This window comes from Mchenga conophoros, linkage group LG5 (assembly GCF_057382185.1).
Source record: "Mchenga conophoros isolate Kocher_MC1m ecotype Shallow Benthic linkage group LG5, M_conophoros_male_GT1.1, whole genome shotgun sequence".
In the NCBI taxonomy this organism is placed as follows: Eukaryota; Metazoa; Chordata; class Actinopteri; order Cichliformes; family Cichlidae; genus Mchenga; species Mchenga conophoros.
In genome coordinates this window covers 4,737,497-4,750,701 of record NC_140530.1, presented here as the reverse complement: position 1 = coordinate 4,750,701, position 13,205 = coordinate 4,737,497, and the positions used below count along the sequence as shown (strand labels likewise).

Sequence of the window (13,205 nt, the reverse complement as noted above, 5' to 3'; positions counted from 1 at the left end):
GAGGATGTGGAGGGTGAAGGTAACGGTGGTCCCCGTGGTAATCGGAGCACTAGGTGCGGTGACTCCCAAGCTAGGCGAGTGGCTCCAGCAGATCCCGGGAACAACATCGGAGATCTCTGTCCAGAAGAGCGCAGTCCTGGGAACAGCTAAGATACTGCGCAGGACCCTCAAGCTCCCAGGCCTCTGGTAGAGGACCCGAGCTTGAAGGATAAACCGCCCGCAGGGGCGTGCTGGGTGTTTTTATATATATATATATATATATATATATATATATATATAGAGAGAGAGAGAGAGAGAGAGAGCTCTATCTGTGTGTGTGTGTGTGTGGGGGGGGGGGGGGGGGGTAGTGTGCATAAATAACACTAGGATCACTCCATGTACTACTTAGGTTCGGTGCTTGGTCTGTGACCAGCAGCTGGCCTACAACAACAACACCTCATCGATGCTGAGGCATCTCCGTGCTAAGCACAATGCGGTCTCATCTACGAGTACAATGACAGTGAATCCAAGCATTCATGGTATGGACATCAACCATTATTCAGTCATTCATTCATTCATGTCTCACATCACTAGCACAAAATGTCACTAATTGCGTTTGACTTCACTTTCTGGGTGAGAGGATGCACTGGTTGGTGGTTCTTCCGCTTCCTATGTAATGTCCGCAGGCTATTGGTAAGATGGGAGGCCCATTTACTTTATCCCACAACACATAATAACCATTGAACTACCTGTGAATACTGGCATTAAAGACTAATCAACTTATACAACACAGTTAAGCCTATTTCCATCCTCACATTCAAATGTTTTTGTGTATTGAAGGGATCATGCACACAAATCCCACTCAGACCAGACAGCAGGTGGTCGATGCTGCTTTGGTGAACATGATCGTGAAGGACTCGCAGCCCTTTTCCATTGTTGACGATGCTGGTTTCAGACAGTTTGTTGGTGTCTTGGACCCAACCTACACAATCCCCACCAGAAAGGCTCTAAAGGAAATGGTGGCGGAAAAGTTCAAGGAGGAAAAGGAGAGAGCAAAGAGAGAAGTGGAGAAGGCTACAGCTGTCAGTCTCACCAGTGACATGTGGACATCCATTCATATGGATGCCTACTTGGCTGTGACATGTCATTTTGTCAATGAACAAAATACACTGTCCACAGTGTTGCTAGGAGTGGGACATTTCCCAAAGGCACATACAGCAGAAAATATTGCTGAGGTGAAAAAGGTTTTGATGGAGGAGTGGGGCATCCAAAATAAAGTCAGATGCCTCGTCACTGATGCAGCACCAAACATGATTGCCTCATCTAAAATATTGAAAGTGCGCCACACAAAGTGCATTGCACATACTCTGAACCTCATTGTGAGAAAATCAATTGACAACACGCCTGGGCTTGAGGAGATCAGAGGTAAGGCACGTAAATTGGTAAGCTATTTCCGATCTAGCACAACAGCAAAGGAGAAGCTCTGCCAAATACAGCAGCAGATGGGCAGATCACATCTAAAGCTCCTTCAGGAGGTTGATACCAGGTGGAACAGCACATACACCATGCTGCAGCGTCTGTATGAGGAGAGAGAGCCAGTTAGTGCTGCCCTTGTCTCAATGAGAACAGATCTCACACCTGTCACTGCTGAGGAGTACCACTCAGTTAAAGAGTGCCTGGAGGTGCTTTCTCCTTTTTACACAGCCACTGCTGAACTTTCTGGAGAGCAGACAGTATCTGGGTCCAAAGTCATTCCACTTGTCTGCATGCTGCGGTATGCAATTGCTAAAAAACAACCTCAAGTTCTGGATGACAAAGCCCGCCAGCTGTGCATGAACCTCACAAGAATGCTGGGTGAATGTTCGTCTCACTTGGAAACAATGAGTGTCATGACCATTGCTACCCTGCTTGATCCAAGATTCAAGGCTGTGGGGTTTTGCAGTCAGACCAATGCTCAAGCTGCAGTGAGACGTCTGACTGCAGAATGTGCCACCATCATTGAAAATGAAAAAGACCAGATCATGCCCGTCCCTCCTATCCCATCTACCTCGTCACAGCCAGAGCCAGCAACCAGTTCTGCAACTCAGTCAGGTATGGCTTTTGTTGACCTGAAGTCCGTAACACAATGACAGGGTTCCAGCATATTCTAAACATGTCTCAATAGTAAGAATATGCTTTAATATCCCAAAGTTTCAATTCCGTTATTGGAAATATGTGACTATTAGACGTTTCTTAACAAAACGACAATCTGCTTGTCGAAATATAAATTTCATTAGATATCTTTAGTAACACTTACAGTTGAATATTCACATGTGATGTCATTTTAAAATACATCTGGAAATGTCAGTCTACAGAATGTGCAGCTATTTAATTCCATTAGTCTTTCAGGTGGTGGGCTGTGGGATTTGCTGGACAGCCATATGGTGGAGAGGCAGGTGAGGAATGCCACAGCAGATGCCACAGTGGAAGTACAGAGGTACATGGCAGATCCTTTGATTCCCCGGACAGAGGATCTGCTCCACTTCTGGGCAACCAGGAAGAATGTATACCCCCATCTTCATAAACTTGCTTTGCAGTTTATGTGCACCCCAGCATCATCCGTTCCATGTGAGAGGATCTTCTCTAAGGCAGGGGAAATCATATCCAAGAAAAGGAACAGACTCAGTCCTCGCACAGTGGAACAAATTCTTTTCTTGAATAGAAGCCACACAGGATAACCTTGAATGCATCATGTTATATGATTATTTGTATGTGACAAATAAAATTTGAATTTGAATCTGAATTTTTGTATTTCACATGTTCGCAAGGATTCCCCCCACCCAGTTCACAATCAGTTCTTTCCCCAGTTTCAAAATATATCAGAGATGTAGCAAATATCATATGATCTATAAACAGATTTGTCCAGGTGTCCAGTGGTTAATTGCTAAGTACCTGGAGGCAGGACCTCACAGCAGAGGCATGCGCCATACTGTGTTGTATGTTATTATATGTATTTTGCATGTATTTTATTTACCAACATAAAGAAGTGACAGGCAAAGAAATACCACACCATGATGCATGTTTACATAAGAACGGTTTATTGATTACATCTACCCATTAGACTAATGATGGCCCGCTTGAAGCTGGCGCTCCGGTGTGTACCCAAAAAACAACACACTGCAGAAGCACTGTGTCGTTTGGCCAGAGTCACGTGATCGGTGACGTCCGAAGCTTCATTCCGAACACAAGTGTTTCAGTGGTTTACAGGCAGGTGAATCATTCGCGGGATTTTGAGTTGATTTTGCTCAATTCATTTTATCTGCCGAAGTGAAAAACCTGACATGTCCAAAATCATGTTTTCATAATGGAAATGCCATTACAGCATATGACTTTAGGAACACTTCTATGTGAATTAAAGCTGATGAAGACTACAACAATGTATTTGACACTATACGTACATGACATTGCTACAGTTTAGACAATCATTTTGTTTATTGTTTTTAGGTGATAGTCTGCAGGACCCAGGAATACCTGCATATCTACCAGCTTGCAGTGTGGTTCCTGCACTCCACAGCCTCTTCTGTTCCATGCAAGTGGATTTTCTCCAGGGCAGGAGAAACTATTTCTAAGAAAAGGAACAGACTCAGCCAGCGCACAGTAACACTAATCCTCTTTTTAAATGTAACTAACAAAAGGGCTACCTGACATAGAGCATGTTTTTACTTTGCAAGTTCTTGATTAGGGGTGGGTTTTGATTATCGCTTTTCTGATTACAATCCATGCTAAATTGAATAAAGTGATATTGATTCATTACAATCCTGTGTCGACTTGTGAATTAACGTTATTATGCCTGAAACGCCAGCATCTCAGGTTAAACCTCACAACATGTCGTCAAACACCATACAGCTAAAACAGTAACTGGGAGCAGGTTTACGGATTCTGCATACAAACGTAAACACAGAGCGCGGACCCGACGCGTCAGAGTCAGATTTTGATGTGTCGTCGGGTCCGCGCTGTGTTTGCCTCTTTTTTTTCCGCTGGCTTCTGCAGCTGCAGGTTTCATAACTCTCTGTTTACATCTCTAATTAAGTCTCACATGTGTCAGCTTTCTTTTAATAGATACAAAATTATGGATATATACTGTTAAATGATCAGAATTGTAATATTTCTGACTGAGGCAAAACTTTCCAGATTCCAATCAAATTGAATCGGATCCTGTATCGAATCAAAATGATTCTACAAATCAGTGACGATGCAGCCGTACTCAGCCCCCTAAGCATTTTCCCTTTCCAGTTCACAATCAATCCCACCCCTAGGTCAAAAATATGTATAGGACAATTGGCCTCATCTAATATTTTGTATGAACCTGTCCAGCTGTCCAGTGATTGAATGACAAGTAGATGGTGGAAGGACTCCACAGCAGGGGCATACTCCATAATGTGCTGTGCATTATCATATGTATATTATATATATTGCTCACTTATTGTATTTACCAACATCAAGGAGTTATGAGCAAAGAAAGGCCACACCATAGTGCATGTTTAAATAGGGAAAGTTTATTGATCAACATGTATTACGCAAATACGCATTACATTTTTTCAGCCCCCGAATCGAGACAACAAAACCAATTACATGTTCAAAGCAACGGAACGGTGGCCCAATATCAGAGAGAACTCCACTCTTGAGTGAGCAGCGATGATTGAGCAGTCCGTTTTATTTTGCAGATTCAAGCTGCTCTTCAAAATATTCGCCACCAGATGTCACCGGAGAGGACTGTGTTGAAAAGCTTTGAGTAATGAACCATTTTTCGATACAAGTTTCAGTGCTTCGGAAAGCTTCATTTGGCCATCACTAGTGTTAACCTAAAGACTTTGACACTGAGTGAAAAAACTATGAAAAACTATGAACACGGAGTAAACTAAGAGTAATATGAAGCACAGTGAAACAATGAGGTAAACCTGTGAAATCTGTGAGGATAACGGACGACCTGACAATAATTGAACAGAACCACAGTGACTAAATACACACAAGGGTGAGTAGGGGGAGTGAAAAAACACGAGGAAACAGCTGATACACATGAACCTAATGATGCTACAGGGGAAGTGAAACACGATGAACGAATAACACAAGACTCTTTCAAAATAAAACAGGAAACATAACAAGACACAGACATGACTCGAACTTGACAAACAAAGAAAACTTGGACATGAAACATGACAGATAAACACACGTAGACTTAACATGATGAGCCGGAAACTTAACACAGGGATGAGACAAAAGGGAAGCTTGATAAATCATGAACTAAAACTGTAACCTAGGCATGACAGAATGTAACTAGATAAACTGAAATGGAACTAGACTCAAATAACAAAACATCAAGAAACTCAGAACCAGTGTTGGTCAAGTTACTTGAAAAAAGTAATCAGTAACTAATTACCGATTACTCCCCCCAAAAAGTAATCCCGTTACTTTACTGATTACTTATTTTCAAAAGTAATTAATTACTTAGTTACTTAGTTACTTAGTTACTTTTTAAAAACACGATTTACAACCTGAAGAGGTGATAAAGTGATAGATCTTTCAGCCCAATTCTACTTTTTCTGCATAATCCATCATACAAAATGTAATCAAATGGAAAAGTCTCTTTTTAAAACTTGTTTTATTAGTTTTAACCTTTTAACTTTATGCATCAAGCAAAAATTTAATTATATGCAACATTCTCTGACTGGAAGAAATTTGTTTAACATTTAAACTTATTTTCTGCACATTCCAGCACATAAAATATATATATGTTTTATGTGTTTACCCTCACTCTTTCAAATAGATGCAAGTAAAACACAGCAGAAAATAAATAAAATCAAAGACTCAGCGGTCCTGTTGCTCTATTTTCACCTGTACAGCAGGAGTGGCATAGGCGGAGGTTTACCCTGGTGCAGGTGTGCCGCGGTCAGTTGAAGAATCCGCGAGTTGCTCTGTGAGTTTCCCATTACGTCATAGCGCACTCTGTGCTTGCTTGGAAGTTTAGGGGGTTTTTTTGCTGTAAAAAGAAGTTTTCTTCCCACCCACAACGGACACTAATGTTTTTGTCACTTTTTATGGAATCAAACTCAAAGTAAGGTCAGTACTTCCACGCTTTAAACGCTGCACGCTCATACTCTCTCCCGCACTCGATATATGATCCATTGTTGATCTGCACACAGCTGTTGTCACGAACGTCGCACTCGCTTACGTCACTGTCATGAGACATTCTTGCAAAAAATCACGGTTTTAGTAACGCAGTAACGCAGCGTTCCTACGGGAAAGTAACGGTAATCTAATTACCGTTTTTGCAATACTTTACTCGTTACTTGAAAAAAGTAATCAGATTACAGTAACGATTACAGTACGCGTTACTGCCCTTCTCTGCTCAGAACGCTGGGTCACATGACCCAGGACCATGACAATAAGATGATGTGGAAGTATTTTGAAGACTGCAGTGTCCATGGAATGTACCAGGGATGAACATAAAGAAGTGAACTAATGTTGTACTCATCTTGTAGGCTACTCTGTTGTGTGCAAGTTTTAACAGGTAGCACATTTGGCACTGTGTGCTGTGTTACATAGCAACAGAAGGCTCTGCAAGCCTCACTCATTAAGATGGTGAGGCTTTCTGCTTGATTGGATCAGCTGGAGCTATGTTCAGAGTTTTACGATGGAAAAGCCACATTTTTCACTAATTCTTTTACAGTTTCCGGTATGTGCCATATAGATTCTCTGCTGAAGGAATGTGTTATATATGCACCCTGTGGAGCTGAACACAACCAAATGAACCCCAGCTGTAAAAATACTGTACCGCAGCACAAACTGTATGTTGCAGTGGAATTTGCATTTGATTGGTAAAAATGCAGAAAATCTATATTTTTTTATGCTTGATAATCTGTTGCCAAACTCATCCATCCATCTTCTGGCGCTTATCTGGGTTCGGGAGGTCTAAGCACAGAAGCCCAGATTCCCTCATCGGGATCATCTCTGACCATGGCCGTCTCTTCCTGCTCATCTGAAGGGAGACTGAGTCATTCCCAAACCAGCTGAAAGATATAATCAGAGAGTCCTGCGCCTTGCTTGGGGCCTCCCGGTGTGATATGCCCAAAACACCTCAACTGGCTTCTTTTGATGTGGACGAGCAGCGGCTGTACTCAGAGTCCCTCTTCAGTGACCAAACTCACACAGCTTAATGCTCCTGAAAAGATTCTGAATACTGATGGTCACTAACCCTGGACTTACCATCAATACATACATACACAGTTTTACCTTCAAGGCACTTTACGACACTGTATTGTCTCAAATAACCATAATACTTACAATTGTCTCTCCCTGTAAGGAATGACATGTACTGTTGCAACATGCAGCATGGAAGAAATGGTGACCACATTTTGCACTATGCTACACAGCCTCATCAACTTCATGTGCCCCAAAGGTTACTTTAATCCTAGAGTAAACCTTCTGGTGTCAGGAATTACAAGAACAGTATATTTTGATTTCACACATGTTGAATTTTAAGGTGTCCATCTTCTGCTGTGCTACATGTTATATACATGTTATAAATGTTATAAACATCTATAACAAATCTCAGTGTTTTGTATATGAATATGGCCAGGAATGCTCTTGTGCTGAAAAAGCCCTTTGTGTGCTTCCACATTCCAGCTTGAGAAACTCAAATACAGCAAGTGAGAATTGCTTATTTTTGCTCATGCTTGTGATTTTAGCACAAAGCCCATTCTTTTTTTTTATCAAGTATCAGAAGTTCAACATTAATTTTCAATCTGAATTTTCATGAATGTGTTGTAAGCTTTACCCTTCTTTCTGAAGAATCAGTGCAGAGAAGGAAGACTTGAGCTGGCTGTCTGTGAGAGACCATAACTTCAATTTAGATTCCAGAAGCTCACTTTTGTCCTTACTGACTTGAACCTTACATTCACATCAAAGAGACGCTTGTTTGAAAATTCCCCAAAAGAGGGGTTGTAGAGTTTATGTTTACACCAAGAAAATTACAAGATAATGCTTAATGGTAATGCTAGAGTATATCGCAAGTCTTTTTGAGAGCAAGTCATGTATTCCTACTTGTCTAAAGAGAACTTTGGAGAGTAGATGCTGAGGGAAAGATAAAAACTCAGGCAAGAAAAAAAGCTTTTATTTCCATAATACAATTTTAATTTCCTCTTGTTGTGCTTGGCTGATTGTGGCTTTGTGTTTAACACGGTTAAAAATGTGCTGTTTATGTAGTGGGAGGGTGATCAAATTGTTCAGAGCAGGTACAGTACATCCAAGTTACATCTCACCTGCGTTTGATAAAATTTCAGCTGACCTCTTTAAAAGTAACAGTGCTCGACCTTTTGCCCCGAACCATGAAATTAATGTTTCTCCATCCTCATCCACAGTAGTTTGCTATAATCCCAATGGAAGTAGTAGAAGTCTCGAAGACCCCAAAATGCCGTCCTAGAGTCTGTAGGTAACTGTTGCTTGAGTTAGGGATAAATACATAATACATTACTGTAAATACATTACTGTAAATACAGTAATGTATTTACAGTAATGTATTTACAGAGCTACATTGGAGTTGTGCCAGGAAAAAGTACTTGCTGTCCAAAAAGAACAGAGTAAAAGTGCACTGATGAACACAGAGGCAGAAGCAGAGTATTGGAACTGTGTGCTCTGAACAGACAAATCAAAGATAGAGTTGTTTGGCCAGTAATACTAGACAAGCTTAGAGCAAACCAACAGTTCATTTCTAGGATAACATTCATAGTTACAAATGTTTGGTGAAGTACGGTGGTGGAAATGTTATGGTTGGGATTCCTTCTCTGCCTCCAGGATTCTAGTCAGCGACTCAACTCTGCATCAGATCTTTAAAATAGTGTTCAGCCATCTGCTTAACACTGCAGGAAGAATAGATTTTTAGTTCCAGGAATGGCCACAATGTTCAGTGATTAGCAGCAGTTAACATCAGTTCACTGTCTGCAAATCTGATGTTCACCTTTGCCACTGAGTTTTAGTTGTGTTCACACGCTGTAAGGTTCAACTGTATGTTAGCCAAAGGCAGCTTAGTACAGCTAAGCTAAAGTAAAATTCTTAAAAGTTTATTAATTGAGACAGGATAGGGTAAACAACTGTCTATTTTCTGGCTCTAGGAACCTTTGCAAGGCCAGAGTCCTGAGATCGTAGAGCACGGGATGGAACATGAAGGTGTAAAAGGTCGGAGACATATGAAGGTGCCAATCCATTTAAAGCCTTGTAGGTGAGCAGCAGGACCTTAAAATCTGCTCAAACCTGACAAGGTAGCCAATGCAGAGATCTCAGTACAGGGGTAATGTGCTCAAAAAGGCCTCTGAAACTCTGAAACTTTTCTTTGGTTAACTCAGAAAGAAGAGCATTACAATAATGAATACGTGAAGACACAAATGCATGGACAAGAACCTCTGCAGTGTCGCTTGATAAAATTTGTCTGATTTTGACTATGTTCCTCAAATGATAAATAGCGGTCTTTGTTATCTCTTTAACATGAGACTCGAAGGAGAGCACCATGTCGAACCACACGCCCAAGTTTTTTACCTTGTCCCTGCAATTTAAATGGTAAATGGCCTGCATTTGTATAGCGCTTTTCTAGTCCTTAAGCGCTTTACACTACATTCAGTCATTCACACACACATTCACACACTGGCGATAGCAAGCTACATTGTAGCCCTGGGGCGCACAGACAGAGGCGAGGCTGCCAGACACTGGCGCCACCGGGCCCTCTGACCACCACCAGTAGGTAAACACGGGGTTAGTAACTTGCCCAAGGATATTTGGCATGCAGCCAGGAGGCAGCCTGGGATTGAACCACCGACCTTCTGATTAGTGGCTGACCTGCTCTGCCACCTGAGCTACAGCCACCCCATCTTGAAAATTGTCATCAATTTTCAAGATGAAATTTTGGGGCAAGTGCTGAGATTTTTGTGGTCCAATGACCATCAACTCTGTCTTATCAGTATTTAGAAGCAAGAAATTATCCAATAACCAGCTCCTAAATGCAGATAGACACGATTGCAGTTTAGAGACTTCAGCACAATTTCCAATGGTTAGAGGAACATAAAGCTGCAGGTCATCAGCGTAACAATGAAAGGTTACATTAAAAGAACATAAAAGAACACCAAGAGGCAGTAGATAAATAGAAAACAGCAATTTCTATGTATCTGCTGCAGCCTGTCACTGAAGGAGCTGTTCAGTGCTGTCAGAGTCTCCTGCATAGGGTGGGAGATGTTGTCCAACAGCTTAGCCACCATTCTCCTGTCACTCACCACCTCCACTGGGTCCAGAGGGCATCCTAGAACAGAGCTGGACCTCCGGATCAGTCTGTTCAGTCTCTTCATGTCCCCAGCAGAGATGCTGCCCCCCAGCAGACCACACCATAAAAGATGGCTGAGGCCACCACAGAGTCATAGAAGGTCTTCAGGAGAAAAGACCTGAGTCTCTGCAGCAGGTACAGCCTGCTCTACCCTTTCCTGTGGGGAGCATCTGAGTAGTGAGTCCAGTCCAGTTTATTGTTCAGATGAACACCAAGGTACCTGTAGCTGTCCACAGCCTCAATGTCCATACCTTGAATGTTTAGTGGTTGCCGTGGAGGATGTTTGTGCTTGCAGAAGTCTACCACCAGCTCCTTGGTTTTTCTAGTGTTGATCTGGAGGTAGCAGTCCACAAAGCCTTGGGTCAGTTCTCTGTACTATTGCAGACTCATCAGAGAACTTCTGCAGGAAACACTGGTTGGAGTTGTGGGAGAAGTCTGCAGTGTAGAAGTCTCAATTCTCAGAAACCTGGCAGACAAAAACTAACAACAAACAAAAACATTCCACCATAATAACAATCCAAAGTGCAAAAGCACATATGAGTTTCTAAAACATCTGTTGCCTGACTTAAATCCAGCACTTACTTACAGCACACTGACACGCATTCAGCTGTAAGTAAGTGTCTTTGAAGAATGGCAGATAATTCAACACATGTAGAGAAGGATTGAGCCTGTCATCAACAAGAAAGCTAATATAAAAACACAAGATTTGACTTATACAGGTATACAGCCTTTTTATTGCATTACTTAATATTAGGTTGCCTGCAGTTTTAATGTATTAAATCGAAAATCGATAGTGTTCGATATTTCACAGCTAAAACCCTACTGTCAATCTCTTCATAACATAACATTCAATTAACAAATATAATAACAGTGAAAGGGTCAGCTGAGATCAATCCAAGATTTTTGCTTTTTGTCTGATTATTTTCAATTGATAATCCACCATAACGTTTGTGTTTACTGCTTTGGTTAGCTGTCAAGCTGTCAGCAGATTTCAGTGTAGCTGGATCCTGTGAATCGCAGCTGGACTCAATCAACTTTGAACAACAAAAAATATTGGATCACTTTGCTTTGAGGAAATAACCAGCTCCTCTTTTCTTCCCTGACAGCTCCTTAGAGAGAGAAAGACTGCTTGGAAAGTGAATTTGATCGAACTCACACTGCTCTGTCTATTTCTCTCCAATTTGTTCTGGTCATTATCTGGCTGTTTAACTGCATTTTTCAAAGCAAAGTCTAACTGAGCAGGTCAGCCTCCTGATGTTTCAGTGCTACGCTGATTAGCATGGTGTGAAAGAAATCCTGGTTAAATTTCATGACCTATTTTATCACACAGCTTTTGTTCTGCCCGGAGGTTCACAACTAGTTCCTGCAACGCATCGAGTCAGCGTTTCTGGGCTGAATTAGAGTGGCACAAAATGTGCAGCTGGCATCAGTTGAAACAGTTTCTAATGTAAGAAAGACTAAAACCAAAGTCTGTCAAATTCTTCCTCCTTGTGTTTTTAATATTTTTGCTTGCACAGTTGTGCACCAGCTTGTAAGATGATGACCTTGAGGCTGGTTTCATTCTGGTTATACTGGGACAAATCGTCAGTATACTTTAGTATGAAGATTTTAATATCCACCAGGTTATTGGCAACCCATCTAGGCTTAATTCTAAGGTTCAGTTGCAAGTTAATGGTTTTTAGGATCAGTAGAAATTGTCTATTTAGTAGAACCATACAAGTACAACCATAACCCTTGACGGGTGACTGGTGAGCTGGTAGATAAGACTTTGAATAGTCTTTAATTTTTTTTAAACCCAAAACATAATATTTTTACACCTATCCAAATAGGTTTGATTACAACTGACCAAGCTTTGATTTTAAGCAAAAGTAAACAGCCAGGCCTGTTGCTCATTTGTCGTTGTCATTTTGTGACTTCTTAATTGAACTTCTCAAAGCTCAGTGGGATTTCTAAGCATTCCACAAGTTGCTTAATTGATGGAGTCCGGTGACACTGTTCTGTGACCTACAATCTCTGAGTAATGAAAGATACGAACCGGACGCAGTAGCATAGTGATTGCTTTAAAAGATATGTTTGAAGCAGTGTTTCAAGACCAGACCTGACCTCTGTGTCTCGATGTTTAGACAAATTACAGCGCTGGGTCTCTAAAGGGACTCGTTAATCTGCCGAATGCTATCATTTATGAGGCAGAAAGCCCAACTCTCTTGGGCAAAATTTGTGAAATGTGATTTCTGTGCACTAGATGCCGAAATATTTATGCGCCCTTTTATTTAAGGTATGCAGAGCATCTTTCCACTTGGAAAGGTGAGCCACAGGGCAGTACTCAAAAGTCAATGCATAGTGGGAAATAGATGTGCACACACACATCCTCCCACTTACACATCATATTGAAGGAATGCTAAATGTTAATGTTAAGGGTGAAGCACACTAGTGACACTAAGCACCTACACCATGTGTGTGAAAAAGAAAATGTTTCAGAAGGCACACAGAGAAGAATAAGTAGGCATGTGAGAGAAGGGGCACTCTGAATCCATGGAAAGTGCTTTCAGTGCATACACATACGTATGATTTGGCACCTTCCTGAAACCCTATTCGAGCTGTTTTAAGTTGATTGTGACAGAAATGTTTTTATTTATCCTTAATATTTAAAACTTGGAAACTAGCTCACAAATGAAATTTTTCCAGAAAACCAAAGATCTTCTTAGATCCACTTTGTTGTAGATTCACAACTGCACGTCCCTTTTTGAAACTCATAGCATATGATATGAGTCCAGAGGACAACAATAAAGACCTCAAACAACTATTAGCAGCATCTCACTGGCTCCAACATCCTACCTTCAAATAGCTACATGCACATTATAGTCCATTGTACAGACTAGTCATG

The 13,205-nt window shown here is 41.3% G+C and overlaps 1 protein-coding gene across 1 annotated transcript; it reads left to right on the top strand.

Moving 5' to 3' along the window:
• The first annotated feature begins 377 nt into the window (after window positions 1-377).
• Window positions 378-7,668, top strand: LOC146573620 (E3 SUMO-protein ligase ZBED1-like). Its single transcript, XM_085275452.1, has 5 exons — window positions 378-518; window positions 618-672; window positions 820-2,070; window positions 2,368-2,522; window positions 7,642-7,668. Exons 3-5 carry the CDS (start codon window positions 825-827, stop codon window positions 7,666-7,668), a joined length of 1,428 nt encoding a protein of 475 aa, XP_085131578.1. The 5' UTR covers window positions 378-518; window positions 618-672; window positions 820-824.
• Window positions 7,669-13,205: the final 5,537 nt, after the last annotated feature.